Genomic DNA, 16,117 nt, shown 5'->3' with positions numbered 1-16,117 from the left:
CTCAGCGTCGGAAGAGGGGCAGATCAGAGATCTTCAGGCACTATGATGGGAGAAAGCTTTTCTCTAGGTACTTCTTGTGTCCATGCTCTCTCCTAGGTCTTTCCCGCCTGACTCAGGTTTTGGGTGAAATGCTCAGGTTATTAGAACACCATGGCTGGCTGGGGCCAGGCCTGAGAGGCTTGCTGAAGTCTACTGGCCTCTAGTGGTGAACAGTTATTCGTCAATCATTCATCAGCTTCCCAACCTTTTTATTCCAAACAACCTTTTTTTCTTTTTTTTAATTTTTAATTATTTTTACCTTTCATGAAGCCCATACTTCTAAGGTTTTACCTTTCCTCCAAATAAAACTTTATTAAGTAATTATTACTTTCCTAGTTTTTAGGGAGTCAAAGATTCTTCTAACACTTCTGATCAGCATAACCAGTTGCTACGCTAAAAGCAAAGAAACTTGATGCTTCATTTTCTGTAAAACTCCATGTATGGTTTTAAATGATGACAATAGCCTTTTTAGGTCCCTCATGACAATGGAAAAGACTTTAGAGATCATATTGTCCAGCCCCCTCATGTTTTAGGCAAGAGAACTTGCTCAGAGCTAGCTAGTAAGTTCATGATACAAAGCTGTATACAATGAAACTTCTTTGGGCAATGAGGCACTGTTTTTCTGAAGAGAGCATTTAGAGTTAGGGTCAGAGAGCTATGGGTGAGCTGCAGGGCTGGCAGAGGTCTGGGCTGTGCCTGACTTCCCAGGCCTGCTGTGCCCTGGGTCACGTTCCAGGGAACTGGGCTGCAGACCCGTGATGTCCCAGAGCCCCCACCTGCAGGGTTACAGCCTTCTCCAACCCTCGATTGAGGACTGAATGCCGCTCTCTTCCATGTGGGGTAGATTTGTCTCTTAAAACCAAAGGAGGCGTCTTCCTTTCTTAATTTGAGGTTTTGGCATTGTGTTCTCTCTGCCGGCCTGCCTTCTGGTCTCCCAATCTGGATTCCTAATCTACGTTGGGTATTAGAGATTTGGTAGTTACTTTACCAAGGAGGAGAATGAGAACCCCAACTTTCTGAAAATGACACATGTCTGGGTCTCAGGTGTATCTGTGCAGGGATTCCCCAGGCTCTTCTAACAAGTCCTAATTCTCAGGTGACCCGGCGCTTTGGGATCTCGGGGCTGAAGAAAACCATGGATTGGTTTGGCTACTACGGAGGCCCCTGCCGGGCCCCCTTGCAGGAGCTGAGCCCCGCTGAGGAGGAGGCGCTGCACCTGGCTTTCTCCAGTAATGGCTGGCTCTGAGGGCACGGAGGGGACCTGCCGGCCTGAGCCCATCTTAGCTCCTGTCTTGCACCTGCAGCCTGAAGAGGACTATGAAGGGACAAGGGTCCGAGGCTCATTCTCCTACTGCAGTCCCGCAGGCGCCTCTTACCAGGCAATGCCAGGCACACTCATTTCCTATTTTCACAGCTCCATGTCTTCTAGATTTGTGTCCTAAACTCTGGGTCACTAGAGACCTTCAGTCTGAGAAGGAGCAATTGCTTCCTTGTCTCTCTACTGTGCTTTCCTATGCTCCAACCCAAGTGAGTCAGGAGCCAGAGGGGCAGGGCAGGGGGCAGCTGGGCACAGGAAGGGAGGACTTCTCGGAGCTGGGGATGAGTCCAGCACAGTGCGGCAGGAAGCCAGGGCTACCCTACACACCCAAGTTCCGACTACTTCCAGAGGACCTGGTAGGTTAGGAAACCCGATCAGAAAAATGTCACCGGTCTCTGAGAGAACCCCCCCAGGATGCATTCCAGCCACAATGCCCTTTCCTAAATCTGTTTTGATTCATCTCATGTTCTTGTCTCTAGTCTTGATCTCGACCATCCAGTCTCAGACAACCCAGAATTGGTAAATAATGACACCTGGTGGATAAATGTGACATTCTAGAAGACTTATTGTAGTCAACCAAGGTCTGAAACATTAGCGAAGGGGGCTTGGCCCGAGACAGGTCCATCCTCTTGCCTATAGGCGCTCTGTTTTTATTATTAAAAATACTTTGTTATTGCAATAAAGTTTAGTAAGTTCAACTAGTGTGTCTGTGTACAGCTTGACACTCCAGGACTATGCAGCTCTTAGGTTTCCTGTCCAGACGTCAAGGACCTACCTTGAGGCAATTTGCCTCTCAGGGTCTGCTTTTTCCAAGTTCTGGGAGAGGCCCTAACAATACTGAGCAAACACAGGCATTAAATTAGTGGCAGCCTAGGGAAAGGCTTATTGAAGTTTTAAACAGGAGCGTAAGGGGCAAAAAGGTTCAACTGACATATTTAGAAACACTTAGCACATTAATCACAAAGGCTGCTTTCTTTAAAATGTTTAACCTTATTTAGTGGTATCCGACAAGTGGCAGAAAACCTGAGATGAATTTTCAAAAAAATTACTCTGGTAAAAAAAAAAAGGTAAACAGATTTGTTTCAGGCAAAAGCTAGAGGAGAGAATATAAAAAGCATCAATCTTCAACTGAAACTGGGCATCTGGCTGGCACTGAAGCTTGGCACTTAGCCCCTGGGCTCCTCTCACAGGCAACTTCTAGAGGCTCTGAGTGCAGAGGAAGATTCTCCTCTGATTCGGTTTAGGGCTGGGCAAAGCCTAGAGCTAGGGAGGCAGGTTAGTGTGCCGGTGAAATGCTCAGCCCTGGGCTCACACAGGCCTGGGTTGAAGTTCTTGGATCTGTCCCTTAGTGTCTACAGAATTGTGGGAAGCTACTCAACTGCCCTGAGCCTCATCTGTAACACGGGACTGGTATAGCACCTTTCTCCCTGGGCTGTGGACCATCAGGTGTGTAAATGGGTGTGGCAAGGGAATGTGCAGAGAAAAGGAAACCCAGGCCGGAGTGACCGGCCTAAGGTAACCCGGCAGGTGTGACAATTATTGGTCTCAGGACTTGGGCATTCTGGCGTGCAGGGTGAGGGGAGTACAGTGGAAAGTGCTTTGGGATCAGAAAGACGGGGATACAAATCCCACCCAGCTCAGTCACTTACTAGTCTGGGCAACCCGAGCTTGTCTGATTTTTTAAAAAAATGCTCCCACCCTGCAGGGGTTTTGAGAATTAGATGATGTTACGTAGTGAAGTGTACATGTCAGTTCCAAGCCCCCAACTGTGATTAACTTTTAGAAACAGCAAATGGGTTAATACTCAGGAGGACAGAGCAAGCAAGTCAAGAAAACTAAGTGTAGGCAGTTCCGGTGATTTGTTTATTCCTCATAAACACTTGTTTCTACAGTACCATTGAGAGAATAAATAGAGGCACACGGCTATAATTTCCATCACAATCTGCTGCTGGGGACACATTCAGTGTGAGGACGGGGACTGGGGCTGTGGTGGGGCAGGCCGTGTCTGGGGCACAGGGTAACTGGAGGGCCTCCGTGATAACTGTGCAGGGATCCTTACGGCAAGATCTGATCCCAAGGCCTGATGGCCAAGGCTCGTGGCGGAAGAATGACAGTGACCCAAATGCAAGGAGCCAAATGCTCTTTTAGTTCACTATGGTCCTAGGATGAGTCCAATTCTACCTCAAGTACTGGTCCATGGGAAGGAGCTGTGTCTGCTCTAAGGATACAGTTCACTCCGTGTAGGGCCTGAAGTGGCTCAGAGATGTCTGCCCTGGAGTAAGTAATAAATACAAGTTATAAGATGACTGTTTACATCACTTTCTTTCTTGACTATCCCATAAAGGAATTGTGTCCCATACCTAATGAAGGAGAGAGGCACAAATGGGAGTATCTGCTGGAACTCAGGTAAGGAAGACAGCTGGCAAAGTCAAGGAGAGGGAAACAGCACTTTCACAGAATCCTTCACAGGGGAAATGAGCAGACGCAGGTACTAGTCTGGTCAGACACAGTGGAGCTGGAGCCATAATGCCAACCAGCAGCGAATGAGGGGGGACATACAGAGAAGCTCCGGCCTTGACTTCCACAGGATTGCTGTCCTATCTATGCCACCCCTATCTTTTTTCTTATTTCTCCAGGGTAGCACACAGCACTGGCCCTAATTTGGAACTAGGATCGCCTGCCCCAAAGATAGGCAGAATGTAGAGGTTCTGTATCACCCGGCAGAAAATGAAGTAGCAGGCAGCGCATGTCTGCACTGGGTAAGCCAGGGTGTTAGGGACAGAGAGTACCAACAAGTGAGACAAGGAAAGACACAAGTGGTAATCACTGCTGCAGGGCCTGGGGGCCAGAGTTCTCAGAACTTCTCTGCGACCCCTGACTGGCAGGTGATGGGGCACGGCAGAAAGTTCTGCTCCAAGGTCACTCTCATCTCCTCTCACATCTGATTCATCTCTTCACCTCGAGTGAATAGTGGGGCATCTGCTTTACCCAATACTTGTCACCCCATCAGGCAGTGAGGCTTCTGGCTGACTTGGAGGCACTCTGGGCCCGCTGAACGACCGTGGAACACTTCTCACGCCGCAGCAGCTTATTGTTCTCAAACAGACCTTCGTTACGGGGTATTCCATGAGAACCATCGGGGAAAGTCAGCAGGCCTTTGAGGGGGACAGAGGAAATACGGGCGTGACAATAGCATTAATGACTCAGAGACCAGCTTGACAGGTAGTGGCCAAGGAAGAGGAAAACTCGCAGCCCGTCTCAGGAGCACTGTGGGCAAGTTCAATAACCAGGCATGAGGGCAGCATCACGGTGGACTGCCGGACATCCACAGGGGATAAAGCTAACAAGGTGTACTCGTCACTCGTGTTATGCTCGCCTAAGTAACCCATCCTGCCGGGCTGCAACTTACCAAAACCATCTACTCTGCCGTTTTTAAATTCCCCCTCAAAGGTCATGTTGTCGTGTCGAATGAAGACTCCGACGCCATTAAACTTGCCCTGGGCAAACTCCCCCTCATACCTGCAGAAACACAAGGTGTTAGCCTTTCAGCGGGTAGTGAGCTGCCTAGGTTAACTGAGTCAAGCAGCTACCAATACGTTATTTATTAATGTCAAAGAGCAAAGCTAATTCCACTTATCTCAGGGCTCCACCCACCCACTCCCAGCCAGCAGAGAGGGGTCAGAGAGTACGTATGATACGAGGTCCTAATCTCAAGGAAATAACAGAACAGTGGTGAGGTGGAAGGTCACTCACCTCTTGCCATTTCAAATTTCTGATCGATTTATAAAGTAACCAATAAATGAACTAAGGCTTACTCATTTCCTGTTTTCAGAGGGCCTGGGACAAGCTCAGGTTTGACCAGATATTTACCACTGTCATTTTTAGATCAGAGCCTTCCTAGTTTAAGGCTGAGAAAGGAATGACCAAGTACATACCTTGAGCCATCTGAGAAGGTCAGTACCCCAAAGCCATTAAAGAGCCCATTCTCAAAATGACCCAGGTAAGTGCCACCATCTGCAAACATCAGCTGACCAAAACCATGTCTGCGGCCTGGGCAAAGACAAGAACAGGTTTCAGGTTGGGAGGGGGCTGCTTCAGGGTCCCCTCTCACTGTCTAACATCCCTTGCCTCCCATCACCCCACCCACAAAGGAAAGAAGAGAAACAATGACATTAGCAGGGCACGGTACTATTACCCAGAGTCAGGCACCAAGAAAACCTGGCTCCTTAGGCCTTCCCAACTTAAGTCACAGCCATCAGATTTGGCGCAGGTCTAAGTATGAAAATAAGAGAGCACTTAAAAATAGCACATGATTCCTTTATTATGTGCAGCCACTTTTCTAAGCACTTCGTATTTGTCATACTTAATCCTCACGACAGACTTATGAAGTAGGCACAGTACTGTTATTATTCCCATTTAACAGATGCAGAAACCAAGGCCAAATAAACAAACAAAAAACCTAAATAACTTAATCAAGATCCCAGAGCAATTAAGTGGTAGAGCAAGCATGTAAACTCAGCCTGACCAGAGTCCACACTTAACTCCACTGCCACTCTGAGAAAAATATAAGTATATCACTTAGCACCATGAAGCTACTGTGCAAACCTAACAGCCAGACTGGCAACACTGGTTTGAGCTCTGTTACATCAATGGGGCTAAATTGAATGCACTGAACCGACCAGAAATCAGAGCAAGATACTGAAGGAGCAATGGTGCTCTTCAAATAGAGGAGAGGCCTTCTTTGGTGGACAGAGACTCCCCAGCAGAGCCTCAGGGATTCTCTCGTCTAAAGGTCATATTATCGGGGCCAGCAGGGATTTGGGAGGCAGGAGAAAAGGCCGAGGATGTATGGAGGCAAGGTCACATCCCATCTGCACAATCTCTCCTCTCGAGGCTCAGGAATCCATCAGCTGCAGGATCTACCGTGAGAAGAATGAGGCATCTGTCTGGAAGCCGTGTGAACTGCTCTTCACTGGCATAGCTGTCAAGAGTCGTGTCTCGTTGGGGAAGCTCCTGGCTTGCTAGGGCGGGCCAGACCCACGGGACTTGTTTCCAAACTGAACATCATAAAACTATTTCCTATAGAGTTTCAGGCCCCGAAGAATTTTCCCATTCCTGTGAATGCGTACTTCCGAATATAATGAACTGTCACAGGAAATTCAAGGCAATGAATACCGTTCGCTCTTCAGTGTCTGCCCTGATTAACTTCTTAAGATTCACTGGAATCAAGTCACTGCAATGAATTCTGTACTTTCTGATTTATGAGCACTAAAAATAATTCATTTTATTCTGCTGAGTACATTAGCATTTAGAAAAACAATTCCCAAATAATACCACTAAAGGATAAAAGGGTTAAAACACTTTAAACTTAGAAGTGGAAAGATTTAACTTACTTCTGGAGGTTGGATTAACAATAGTATATTCTAATTCCTTTATCGAATTTCTAAAATCGAATAAAGGCAGGCACTATTCAGATTAAATCCTGGAGTTAGAAGTGAAGACTCATAAAGTTGGCATATATATCCTGAGGTATTTGTCCTTTGGCCAAATGAAGTGTCATCACTGGGTCCTCTTACCCTCCTTCCACTCGCCACGATACTCCTCCCCACTGGAGTAGGTGAAGGAGCCTTTTGTCAGGGTCATGGTGACAGCTTACAGAAGGATGAAAACTGTAGGACACAAGCAGGAGAGAACCAGTGTCACAGGGTGGCTGGAGGAAAGGCCTGCTAAGCAACTTTGTAGATATATTCAAAGTCTACCAGGCAAGTCAGTGTATACTACCTCAAGTATATTTAACAAAACTACCCACCTCGCCAACCACCCCCCACCACCACCACCACCTCTGCCCAAGCAGTCTTATCCTGCTATTTGTCTTTAAAGTTTTCAACCAGTTCCAAATTTCTATGACCTAGGGTGGAAATGTAGAATTAATCTACAAATATTTGCTTGATACCTACTATACACTTATCAATGTGTAAAATAGTCTCTTTCCTTAATAAGTTTATAATCTAGTTGATAAGATTAACAATCAAAACACTGAATAATAGGAGAGGTAATGTAATTAAGTGACAAAGTGAACAGCAGAGATTAACAAAGACAAGGGGTGGGCAGAACTTAAAATAAACAGTGAAGAACACAAAGGGTAACAGAAAACATGGGGCAATGAAAGCGCAAAGAGCAGCGTAAACATGGGCTGTTCATTGGGAATAAGAAGCTGGGTCTTGCTAGAGTTGAAGGTGTAGTTAGGGAGTTAACTACACCTAATGAATTTGTCTACGTATACTCAGCCTAAATCTTAAATCTGAAAAGAACCTCAGATTTAATCCAAACTCCCTCATTTTATAGATGGAGAAACAGAAGCCTGGAGAGTAAAAAGCTAGTCGGCGACTGAGCTAAAACTAGTCCCCAGGCCTCCTGATTGCTAGTCCTTTTTCGCCTGTACTACGTGCTCTGCTTCTAGGGTCAGGCTGGCTTAAAGAGAGCTAGGCAGAAAAGTTTATAGCTGAGAAGGTGGGGAAAGAGGAAGCCCCTCGGGGTGTGTGAACAGGGATGCAATATGATGAAAGCAGTTTAAGGAATATGAAAGTGGCAGCGGGAAGCAGGATGGGTTGGAGCAGCAAAAGCCTACAGCTAGAGAAGCTTGTAAGGCAGGAGATATGATAATTCAGTAGATTGTGAAAATAAGCACAAATTATTCTCCCTCCATTCATGCATGGCAGATGCTCCCATTCAGAGGCAGTTTATTTACTCCTCCACCCACTGGGTCTGGCTGGGTTATGTAACTAATGGAATGGCAGCAAAGGTGATGTGGCAGAGGTGTGAAGAGCATTTGTACTTTGGGCTTGCCCTCTTGCTGCACTTGGGACTGTTCTGTCCCCATGTGAACAAGCCCAGGCTAATCTCCTGGATGGTGAGAGACCACATGGAACAGCTTTCCCAGCTGACCACACATGCCTGGGTGAGCTCAGGCAAGACCAGAAGAGCTGCCCCTCTGAGCCCAGCCCCAAATTATTGGCCCACAGCATCAAGGATTAAAGAAATGGTTGTTTGAAGCCACTATATTTTGGGGTGGTGTGTTATTACCCAGCAAAAGCTAACTGATACATCCAGGTATGAGGTCATAGGCCCGAATTCGGGGGATAATAAGGTAATGGGAGCAGAAAGAATGACTGTGACAGATATATCACAGGAAAAAACCACCACCACCACCCAATAACACTGAGGAATGCCTGGTTATGGCTTCACATGAGTAGTAAAATAATATTTATATTCAAGGATATCCTATAAGAAGGGGTTTAAGATACCAAAAATATCATTCACTATAAACAAAGACAAATAGAATCATTTGACACATTAAAAAAAATGCAACCCTTATTTCCTTTTTTAAATCCCCTGGGTCTTTTTACTCACCATTCATTTTTTCCAGATTGAAACAATACAATGTTTTCTCAAGTGATTGTGACAATGAAGTCCTAGGCCTGCACCCAAATCTACGGAATCAGATTCTGTAGCGTTAGAGCCGGGGAATCTGCAGTTTTTACAAGCACGTCATTAGATTCTTACACACTGGAAAGCTTGTGGGCTACTTATTATTCCAATAAATGGAAATACCGTGTGCGACCTATAAATCACCATTGAAATGTCCCCTGTTATTAATAATTAGCCTAGAGTCTGACCTTCAGGCACCTGACTGAGTTCCAACAGGACAAGTGCACCTCTTCTTCAGAGCACTGGGGTCAGACCAGGAGGACAATTTAAAGGAAACATTCTTGTGGGTCTGGTGGCAACTGCTAGCTTCTTTTTCCTTCAAGTCCCAGGGAAGCCCAAATCACACACAGTGTTAATGGTTGTACTGGTTTCTCCATCATGAAGAATCCAGATGGGGTTCTAAAGACTAGGTTCTGCAGTATAAGAGGGGTCTGGAATATTTAACACAAAAATGATGTTTAAATGTTCAACTAAAACAAGACATACACTGTTTTCCCCAAATTGTCGTGTTGGACAGTGCTGAGTTATTTATACTCCAGATCAGCTAATACAACCCTCTATAATCAACTGAGCTAGCTCCAGAGAAATTATCTGAAATACCTTTATAATAGCACTAACATGTACTGACTACTTATTGTGTACCATAATTTAAAAAAAAATACATTATCTAATTTCATCTCACAACTTTATGAGGTGGGTATTATTGGTATTTCCACTTTAGACATGAGGAAACTGAGGTACAGAGAAGGTAAGTAAGTTAGTTAAGGTCTCCCAGCTAACACAGGCAATTTAGAATCAGAACCCTCTCAGTTGGCCCTAGGGCCCACGCTCTTATTAAACACTTTTTTTTTATTGATGATAAAATTGTCCGTATATTTTTTAAACACTCTTATCTGACCCTATCCTACCCTACCCTACCCTACCCTATCCTATCCAACACTGCCTCCCAGTATACGAGTACGTGACTGTATCTAGAACACTGCATAGCTCTGGCTATTAAATGTTTTTTTTTTCCTCCTTCAAAAAGAGACAACTAAACTCACACAGTTACTTACTGTAATGGAAATTTCTCTAAATCTCAGTATTAAAATGCTACTAGTGTAATTCACATAACATTTTGAAACGAAATTCTGCAATGTTGACTAATGAGGTAAATACTAAGCAGAGGAAAAGCAAACTCCAGTTGCCACTCATCTGTTCTTATCAACACCCTGTGGGATATTTTAATTTTGGCTTATGTCATAATGATTTTCGATACAGATGCCGCATGCCCAGAAGTGGTCTGATGTGAAAACAGTCTGGCCTGACCAGAGCAGGGCTCAGTCACATCTTCTAGGCCCTGGCTCTATCTCAGAGCTCTAGTTTCTTCCAGCTATGAGGACAGATGAGTTCTGAACTCCCTGGGGTCTCACCCAAATATGAGAAACATTTATTTCAACCCCCACAATGAAGGCCAACTTTGTGGACGCTCTTCTAGGGACATTTGGGAGTCACTCCCACGGGTCCACCAGGGACTTTCTCACTTTTCTAGTTACTCAGAAACTCCATATCCAGGGTCTCGAACAGAGAAGATGTCCCAAGAAAAGGATCATTTTCTTTTTGTCTTAAAGCCCCTCATAACCTCTGGGGCGATGTTCTGAGAGGTGATACTGGTACCTGGGTGCCATCTCTGTCCAATCAATGTTCCACAAGGTCAGCATCCAATTTCAGGCGCACCAGCCTCTTATCGTCAGCCCAGCATCATACTGTGCCTGGGGTAGAGGTCAACGTGACTCCATTGCAAATACAACATTGATGAGAGGGAGCGAAACAGTTTTCCATCAAAGCTGCACAGGAAAACTCTTTCCAGTTCAGATAGGCATTGTGATAGCTCGAGGCCATCTTCAGCGCTTCCCAGAACAAATCCAGTCAGAGGACTAAAAGTCAGCCTATGGTACAAACCTGGACTATCTCATTCCTTCAGAACAAATCAGAGTCTGAAAGGTTGTATCTTCTACTAAATCTTATGACTAAACAGCCATTCCAAAACACAAAATCACTATTTATATAGGAAGATGATAAGGTAAGGTATTTCCTTTAAATGATAGGCAGCGTGGACTGGTCTTCACTCAAAAGCTTTGGAAGGAGTTGTAGTGCCATGTGAGGAGTCAGACTGACTACACCGGGGCTCACAGGAAGCAGCCTCGTTTACTTTTTCTCAAGACCACATGAAACCCTCAAATAGTGGCAGCCTACCTCGTTTCAGAAGGACAATATATAAGGTCTCTGAAAGAAAGGGAACAGTGTTTCTCCACTTTGAGGATTATCTATGGAGAAAGCACTAGCCTGCCCCTCAAGTTGTAAAACTAGCCACTCTTTTGGTATGCTGCTAGCTCTTGGGAAATATACCGTTAAAAAAAACAAAAATAAAACAGAACCAAAATGGAGTCACTTGTGGTAAGCTCCACCAATACTTAATATCTAACTTAATTGCAGTTTCAGCTTATCCCAGGAGAGGAATTTTACACCAACCTGTCTAGAATTTCCTGGTCAGCACTAGTGATGTAATCTGCTTGATAAGACAGACCCCTGACCTTCCCTAAAGGAAGGTAAACTTGCCTGAGATAATCTACTCTTTTAACTTCTTTGTCCCACACTCTTTCTGCCTATAAAAACCTTTCAGTTTGTACAACTCTTCGGGAATACCTTTCTATTTTTACTAGATGGAATGCTGCCCAATTCAGGAATCATTCATGAAGCCAATTAGATATTTAAATTTACTCGGTTGAATTTTTTTTCTTTAATAACCCTCACTATTTCAAGGAAGCCAATGAAACCTGAAAGATTATGTTCTTATAATCAAATGTGACAGATTGTATTTTCTAAAGATGTTTGCAATCATATCTCCTGTCTTACACATTCTTCTACAATTAGACCCTGTCATTGCCCAACCAAAAGTGGACTCGAACTCCTTTCCTTTGAATCTGTGTAGGCTTATGATCTTATGATTGTTTTGACCAATAGAACATGATGGAAGTGATGGTGTATTCTGAAATTAGATCATTAAAGGTCACGCAACTTCCATCTTGCTCACCGGTACACTTGTGCTGGGAGACCTGAGCCACCACGTAAGAAGTCTGACTCCCCTGAGGCTACCAAGCTGTGAGGAAGCTGAGCCACACAGACAGCCACAGGTGTTGGTGAGCCGGTGGGCAGGTCTCATCTTTGAATCATCTTAGCCCAGGCATCAGGTGTGAGTAAAGGAGACTTCAGAAGATTCCAGTTCCTCTGCAAGCCATTAAGCCTGATCACATCTGAGGTATCTGTGAGCATCATATGATTGTTTTAAGCAGCTTAGTTTGGGGTAATTTGTCATACAGCGATAGGAACTGGAATATCATCTCTCAACCTAACCCTACCACCATCCTCTCCTATTTGTTTTCAAAAGTCCACACTGTACTACAAATTTCCATTCCTTTTTGATCTAGGGAGATAGAGCAAACTCCCTTCAAAAATTGCCTGTCAGTGACGTCCATTCCCAAGAATACAATCAGAAGTGCTAATTAAAGGAACACATGTCGACTCCATGAGTTTCAAACCATGGTTGAACATACTTGACTAGAAACTTCTACCTATGTCCAAATAATGGATGTTGTCACTGCCTGGGATAGTGTCAGGATTTTTCATTTATGACTTCTGTAATCAGCCATGCTAATTCATGGTCAGCTGCATAGCCACTGACCCAGAAAGAAATTTCACCAGTTACCATGGTCATTGAGACAAATCTAGTTTAAAAAGTATAGTCAGTGCTGATGAAGATTGAAAACCCAATACTTTAGCAAATCAGTACGTGTATCAGTTATTCAAAAAATCTTTTTAAAGAAAATGGAGGGCCTATGAGTTTAGGCTTCAGCTGTACATATGAAATCTAGTCACAAAGTCAAGATAGTTCACGCTTCTTCTAAACAAATACCTACCCTTCTGCTCTCTTGCTGGATGGGTTGCAAAGGATCAATCCAAACATCTATCTGAAAGGAAATTAGTATTTTGTCCGTGTAAACTAATACACTATTAGTCTGCACAATAGACTATATCCCTGCTATTTTTCTTTTCTCCTGATCCAGACATTTCCAGATAGAAGTTGGAGGCAGGAATGATAACTTTTGTTTCCATTCTGTTTGTCTTTTTTTTTAAATTTTAGAAATCAAACTTGTTAAAAGAATACGTATGCTTTCATAGTAACCTGTGCCCCAGTTCAGGATTTAAAAAAAAAGAAAAACATAAAGGGGAACAAATTTTCAGTTTAAGAATACTGTTTGGAGGCAGCCACTTTACCCACATATACCTTCAACACTGTCCACCCCCTCCCAAGCCACCCCTCCCAAAGTATAACAGTCTTGCCAAAGTTCCTTCAGTTATAAAGAAAGCAGTTCTTAGGCTTTCAGACTCCTAAAGAGAAGAAAATGAAGGTTTTGATGAACAAAGATTAGGTTTGGAAGAAACCCAGAAGAAAAAGCCAAACGTTCTTCCCCCCCCTTCCACCTCACAACACCCCCCCCCCCGTCCCCCCCCCACTCCGGTTCAAGCCGTTGTTTCTCAGTCTAGTCAAACGTTCTTTTCGAAGTGTTTTACATGAGCTTGAATTAACTGTTTTTATAAGTCTGTACGTCTCTTTTACTGTGTCTCCCTTCCATTAGAAAAGTAAACAAATGTATCACTACTAGATAAAGTTCTTATTTATGAAGACTGTGGGACAGTTAGATTGAAGAAACTGGGAAGAAAATCCTGACGCCAGAAGGAAAGTAAAAAAAAAAATAAAAACACTTGGGATTAATGGGGACCGCCAGGATACTATTCTAGTTCATGGTTAAGGAAAATGCCATGGTTAAGGAAAATACTACGGTAATATAGCCGAGTTACCGCTGCTGATACCTAAGCATTTCGGTGATGCCACCATGCTGGGATGCTACCATCAACTAACTGAGGCATCCCATTCCCCAAGACGTGATGTGTGGGACATCTCTCCACTGGAGTGTGAGAGAGGCGGGCCCAGAGCAAACAAAGCCCTAGATGGCAACAAGGCAACACTTTCTGGTCCACTTCCCCTTTCCTTTAACCACCCGTTAGTGCCTTCCAGCATTGCTCTTTCTCTCTACCCCGGGTCCGCTTTCCCTCCCGGGCCGGATCTTCTGCTCGCACAGGTCTGCCATCTGCTCCTGACACAGCGCCCACCCACCCCGCTCGCTAACCCCCGAGCCACGGGCGCTCCTGGGCTTCGGCACCCAGCGGTGGAGACGCGAGGCCCGGTTTGGGGACTTCGGGGCAGCCGCCCTCCGGGCAGCGCGTCGAGCACGGAGCCGCGCTCTCCAGCCCATGTCATCTAGGGCTGGGTTCCTCCGTCCCTTCCTCACCGATCACACTGTCCCAGCCCCCTCCAACCCGCACTGCCAGCCAACCTGGGCTCCGCCTTTCTGGATGACGGTCACGCCCCGACCCGGGGCTCCAGCGGCCCGGACCTCCGCTCCGCGGGGTTCGCCCCTGCCACCTGCCTCTCGGCCACCTCCACCAGTGCCTGCCCCACTTGACGCCGCCATCCCGCACTGGTCACAATTCCCGCTGCCCATTGGCTGTTACCTAGGCAACCGGGAGCAACGCCATTCTCCATTGGCTCAGCCTGGGCTCGGCGCCATCTTTGTGCGGGGCGAAATGTCTCGAGAACCCCTCTCAAATATCCGAAAGAGGGGTGGGGCTGAACTCCGGGTTCCACCTTGGCAATCCTGATGAGAGAACTCGGGTCTCGCCTACCCTGCAACAGCCTAGCCAAAATGTGAAAACCAAACTGAACCGAACCAAACCAAACCAGCGTCAGACACAACAGTGACCACCAACTCAAGCGGCTTCGATCCTGCGCGGATCTCCATAGTTGTAAATGGCCCGGCCGCGGAGTTAAAGGACAGAACCTAAACACGGCTTTTGACGTGCAGCTTTGTAAATTGCAACGCGTTGGACAGGGCAACTGTTGTTCAATGTGTGTCAACTCGATGCCAGCACTGTGATATCAGGACACGTTTGCATTCTTTGTAGGGATTTGTGTTGTCGATGTCGTTACCCAGGTCCTTTGTCTTTAGAATACCGTGCCAAGATTGGAGCAAATCCTCCAAAATACCACGCACGCCAATCCGTTTATCCATGTTTATTTACTGAACAATGGGAATGCAGCGTGATGCTAGGTTCTGCCAGTCTAGAAAAGACATGATCACTGTCCTCGTGAGACTTACTGCCCAAGTGTGGAGAAGAAAAGATTCATGCACGTGGAAAAATCCAAGACTATATTTAACTATTAAAAGAAGGCAAACGCATGAAGAGAGTAAGCAAATTGCTTCTCTGAAGGGAGATTTTTCCTCATCTGTACGATAGAAAATTATAACGATGATGATAAAGGCAGCCTAGGACTTGTTTGAGAATACAATGTCAAATGCTCAGTACTATGTCAGAAATTGCAAGTGCTCACTAAACAGTTTTAAGAGACTTGGATTCTGTGTTCAAATCCCTGCCACCAACTGGGTGTGGCTTCAAGCGAGTTATTAAAGTCACTAGCCTGTAAAATAAGATTGGACTAGAAGACCTATAAAATTCAATCCGGCTCTAACACCCAATGGTTAAACATGCTAAAACTGTGTGGTATTGACTATTGATATAATTACAGCAGTTGAGAGAATGGAATGTTAAGAAATCAGATTGGAGAGTCTGTGTTAGAAAATATGAAGAAATGAAGTTGTGGTCAAATTATGGAGAAACCTGAAAAATTAGAGAGAAGGTATGGTTTGCAAAATGTAGTTTCTTGAATAGGAAAATTCATAGAAAGTATTAGGTTGGTGCAAAAGTAATTGCAGTTTTAGCAATTATTTTTAACCTTTTAAACCACAATTACTTTTGCACCAACCGATAGAATAGAGGTTACCAAGTGCTAGAGGAAGATAGAGTTATTGTTTAATGGGTACAGAATTTTTATTTTCTTGATAAAAACGTTTTGGGTAGAGACAGTAGTAATGGTTACACAGCATTGTGAATGTATTTAATGTTACTGAATTGTACACTTACGAATGGTTAAAATGATAAATATTATGTATATTTTACCACAATAAAAATGTAGTTTCTTGACTAGAGCAGTGACACAGTGAAACCAGTGTTTTAATAAAATTATTCTGGCAGTGATACACAGAGATGATCAGAAAGAAATTGGAGGGGGTGGGGTGTTATCATTTTGTGAGGAGTATAAATGTCTTAACTGTT

The 16,117-nt window shown here is 44.7% G+C and overlaps 2 protein-coding genes across 8 annotated transcripts in view; one reads left to right on the top strand and one right to left on the bottom strand.

Moving 5' to 3' along the window:
- Positions 1 to 2,055, top strand: part of HOGA1 (4-hydroxy-2-oxoglutarate aldolase 1) — a 28,553-nt gene extending 26,498 nt beyond the window's left edge. For both annotated transcript variants that reach the window (XM_074339266.2, XM_074339267.2), the window contains one exon: positions 1,136 to 2,055. In XM_074339266.2, the coding sequence (XP_074195367.2) occupies positions 1,136 to 1,285 (150 nt within the window). In that variant the 3' untranslated portion in view covers positions 1,286 to 2,055. The remainder of the gene's footprint in view (positions 1 to 1,135) is intronic.
- Positions 2,056 to 3,201: 1,146 nt separating this feature from the next.
- MORN4 (MORN repeat containing 4) lies at positions 3,202 to 14,419 on the bottom strand. 6 transcript variants are annotated; one of them, XM_074339269.2, is made up of 8 exons: positions 14,281 to 14,394; positions 12,802 to 12,852; positions 10,502 to 10,596; positions 6,934 to 7,026; positions 5,293 to 5,407; positions 4,767 to 4,876; positions 4,346 to 4,512; positions 3,202 to 3,629 (listed from the first exon to the last, which is right to left on the bottom strand). In XM_074339269.2, exons 4-7 carry the CDS (start codon positions 6,998 to 7,000, stop codon positions 4,364 to 4,366), a joined length of 441 nt encoding a protein of 146 aa, XP_074195370.1. In that variant the 5' UTR covers positions 7,001 to 7,026; positions 10,502 to 10,596; positions 12,802 to 12,852; positions 14,281 to 14,394; the 3' UTR covers positions 3,202 to 3,629; positions 4,346 to 4,363. The 6 variants fall into 6 exon arrangements, with proteins under 6 accessions (XP_074195370.1, XP_074195369.1, XP_019580372.1 ...); XM_074339268.2 differs by having other exon boundaries at positions 3,202 to 4,512; positions 14,281 to 14,341; XM_019724813.3 differs by lacking the exon at positions 10,502 to 10,596 and having other exon boundaries at positions 3,202 to 4,512.
- Between the last annotated feature and the right edge of the window lie 1,698 nt (positions 14,420 to 16,117).

This window comes from Rhinolophus sinicus, chromosome 15 (assembly GCF_057876585.1).
Source record: "Rhinolophus sinicus isolate RSI-liver-muscle chromosome 15, RSI-T2T, whole genome shotgun sequence".
Taxonomy (NCBI): domain Eukaryota; kingdom Metazoa; phylum Chordata; class Mammalia; order Chiroptera; family Rhinolophidae; genus Rhinolophus; species Rhinolophus sinicus.
Note: the sequence above shows the minus strand (reverse complement) of the source record. Positions and strands in the feature narration are given on the sequence as shown.

What these genes read in the sequence shown, in the direction of transcription:
- MORN4 (XM_019724811.3), bottom strand. Translation starts at nt 7,000, where the DNA reads ATGACCCTGACAAAAGGCTCCTTCACCTACTCCAGTGGGGAGGAGTAT. An exon ending in TCGTGGCGAGTGGAAGGAGG is followed by an intron (nt 5,408 to 6,933) that starts GTAAGAGGACCC and finishes GTCTTTGCCCAG; the next exon opens with GCCGCAGACATGGTTTTGGT. An exon ending in CGGCAGAGTAGATGGTTTTG is followed by an intron (nt 4,513 to 4,766) that starts GTAAGTTGCAGC and finishes TCCCCCTCAAAG; the next exon opens with GCCTGCTGACTTTCCCCGAT.